We start from the raw sequence: 2076 nt of genomic DNA on the forward strand, positions 1-2076 counted from the left end.
GCAGGGTTGCTGAGGGGGCAGGGGGATGCCCATGGGCCGGTCGCAGAGCTGAGAAGTTGTAGGGGTTGGTGCTCGCTTGTCGACAAAAGGCTGCCCCCGCCTGCCGCATGGGCCACCTGCATGAACGTGTCCCGAATGGCCCGCCGATGCCATGCCGGCTGCATGCACGCGCCCGTCCCCGCATGCGAGCCGCATGCCATGCAGCCCCTGCCGCATGCGGCGACGCATGCACGACTGCGTCCCTGAGCGAACGACACAAGCCAGAAGGCCAGCGCACCCGCCCCATGGTTCGCGCCCTGCAGGGTGGCAGCTGTGATGATCGCGACTCCTGGGGCCGACGGCGATACCACCAGCGTGTACGCCTCTGCGTCAGCGCCGTTGGGCACCTCATTCGGCCCAGCTGGCCCTGCCTGCAGCCGCATAAGGACACGGTGCAGCAGCGGCGGGTGGGCGGCGGTGCCGGTGATGCCTCCGCCACCGCCGCCACCGGTACCGCTGTGCGCCGCCGCGCATGCTGTGCCCCAGCGCCTGCGGATCCAGTCGCACAGCTGCTGTGCCACCGGAGCGAGGCTGTCGTGATCGAACTCCACGGTCAGCTCGTCTCCGAGGGGCAGCGCGCTCCCTCCCTGCAGCTCTACATCTGATGGTAGCGGTATAATTGACACCTCTGAAGCGTCTTGCATGACCGCGAAGAGATCCAGATCAATACCGCAAACTGCACTTGAAAACGCGCCGTCACACGGCGCAAAGGAAAAAACGTTGGTTATGGGTGCGTCGAGTGGCGTCGGGACCACGCTGTCTAGCGAAGCAGGTGTGCAACCGCACTCAACCGCCTTCACAACTACCGTACCAGTTCCGGCGAGCAGATTGCGAACGGGCAAGGTCATGATTCGACCCTTTAGGGCAGAACATTATGACATAACATAAGGTTGATTGGAGGAGGCAGCAGGCAGCGTCGTTTGAAGCAGCAGCTACGTTGCATTTAGGTGGATACTCTGGAGGTTGGGATTTGACACACGTCCGGTGAATCAAAAGCACCAAACGAGCACCACGATTGATGAGCCAGCCAGCAGGGAGGCTTTGAAAATCTATACTTTACATGACTGAAGCTATTCCGGCAACTTGTTCTTTGCACGCGTCCCCCAAACAAAGGGTTTGCCGTGGTCAAGGCCAATCAAAAGCATTGTACAAGCCTCTGGTCTGATGGGCCTGCCACGTCTAGCTGCTAGGTTGCTGCAAGAGAAGGGGGCCCTGAGAGAAATTCTAACACGCTCAAGTAAGTGACCGGCACGCGCAAACGGGGGCAAGCAGCCGGCGGTGGCCAAGTCAGCAACGCGCACAAAGTCGAATTGGTTTGACCACCAAGGGGCAATCCACCGCGTAATTGAAATATACAACTGCCGACCGTTGCTTCGACTCTGTTAGCACACCCACCAAACGCACTGGATGGTGTACATTATACCCCAGAAGATCATACAGATGCAGTACACTCAACGTGCATGACCACTATACTGTAATTACGCAGGCAACGGAAGGGGAGGTTTATCCCATTGTGGGCAGCAAGTGATGTTTCAACATGCTCTTAGGCCTGCTTACTGTTGAGGGTTGCAATGCTTGGTAACAATGTGTGAGTCCCTTGCCCCCCTCAACAGCGCGTGAGAGCGGCAGGCCTACAGCCGGGTGCTGCCAATCAGGACCGTCAGCTGGTCTGGCCCCCGGGGGTCAGCAATCAGGTAGCCGCCCGCGCGCTCCGCCAGCGCCGCCGCAGCCGCCGTTAGCACTGCCCCATCCCCGACGCCGCCCGTCCCGTGCCACGCGCGCACGTGGACCAGCCGCGCCTCCCACGCCTCCAGCCCCGCGGCCGCGCGCCGCCGGCGCTTGCGGGGTGCCTCCCCGAGCTCGCGGGCCCTCAGACGGCGGCAGGCGCCCCGCAGCTTCTCGATTCGGTCTTGTGCGCAGACGATCGACTGCCATGACTCCTTCCATGAGTCATCGACCCGCATGTACCAGTCGTATTTCAACAGCTCGCACTTGGCCTGGGTGAGTGCCGGGAGTGCGCGCACAACACCGTGAGGT

The 2076-nt window shown here is 61.4% G+C and overlaps 2 protein-coding genes across 2 annotated transcripts; both read right to left on the reverse strand.

Moving 5' to 3' along the window:
* Positions 1–252: 252 nt before the first annotated feature.
* MNEG_16348 (hypothetical protein) lies at positions 253–683 on the reverse strand (the record flags this gene model as incomplete). Its single annotated transcript, XM_014035181.1, has 1 exon — positions 253–683. A coding segment is annotated over one exon (431 nt), but the record flags the coding sequence as incomplete, so codon positions are not given.
* Positions 684–1670: 987 nt separating this feature from the next.
* Positions 1671–2036, reverse strand: MNEG_16349 (hypothetical protein; the record flags this gene model as incomplete). Its single annotated transcript, XM_014035182.1, has 1 exon — positions 1671–2036. A coding segment is annotated over one exon (366 nt), but the record flags the coding sequence as incomplete, so codon positions are not given.
* Positions 2037–2076: the final 40 nt, after the last annotated feature.

The sequence above is a fragment of the Monoraphidium neglectum genome (genome assembly GCF_000611645.1).
Source record: "Monoraphidium neglectum strain SAG 48.87 unplaced genomic scaffold scaffold06269, whole genome shotgun sequence".
Classification (NCBI taxonomy): Eukaryota; Viridiplantae; Chlorophyta; class Chlorophyceae; order Sphaeropleales; family Selenastraceae; genus Monoraphidium; species Monoraphidium neglectum.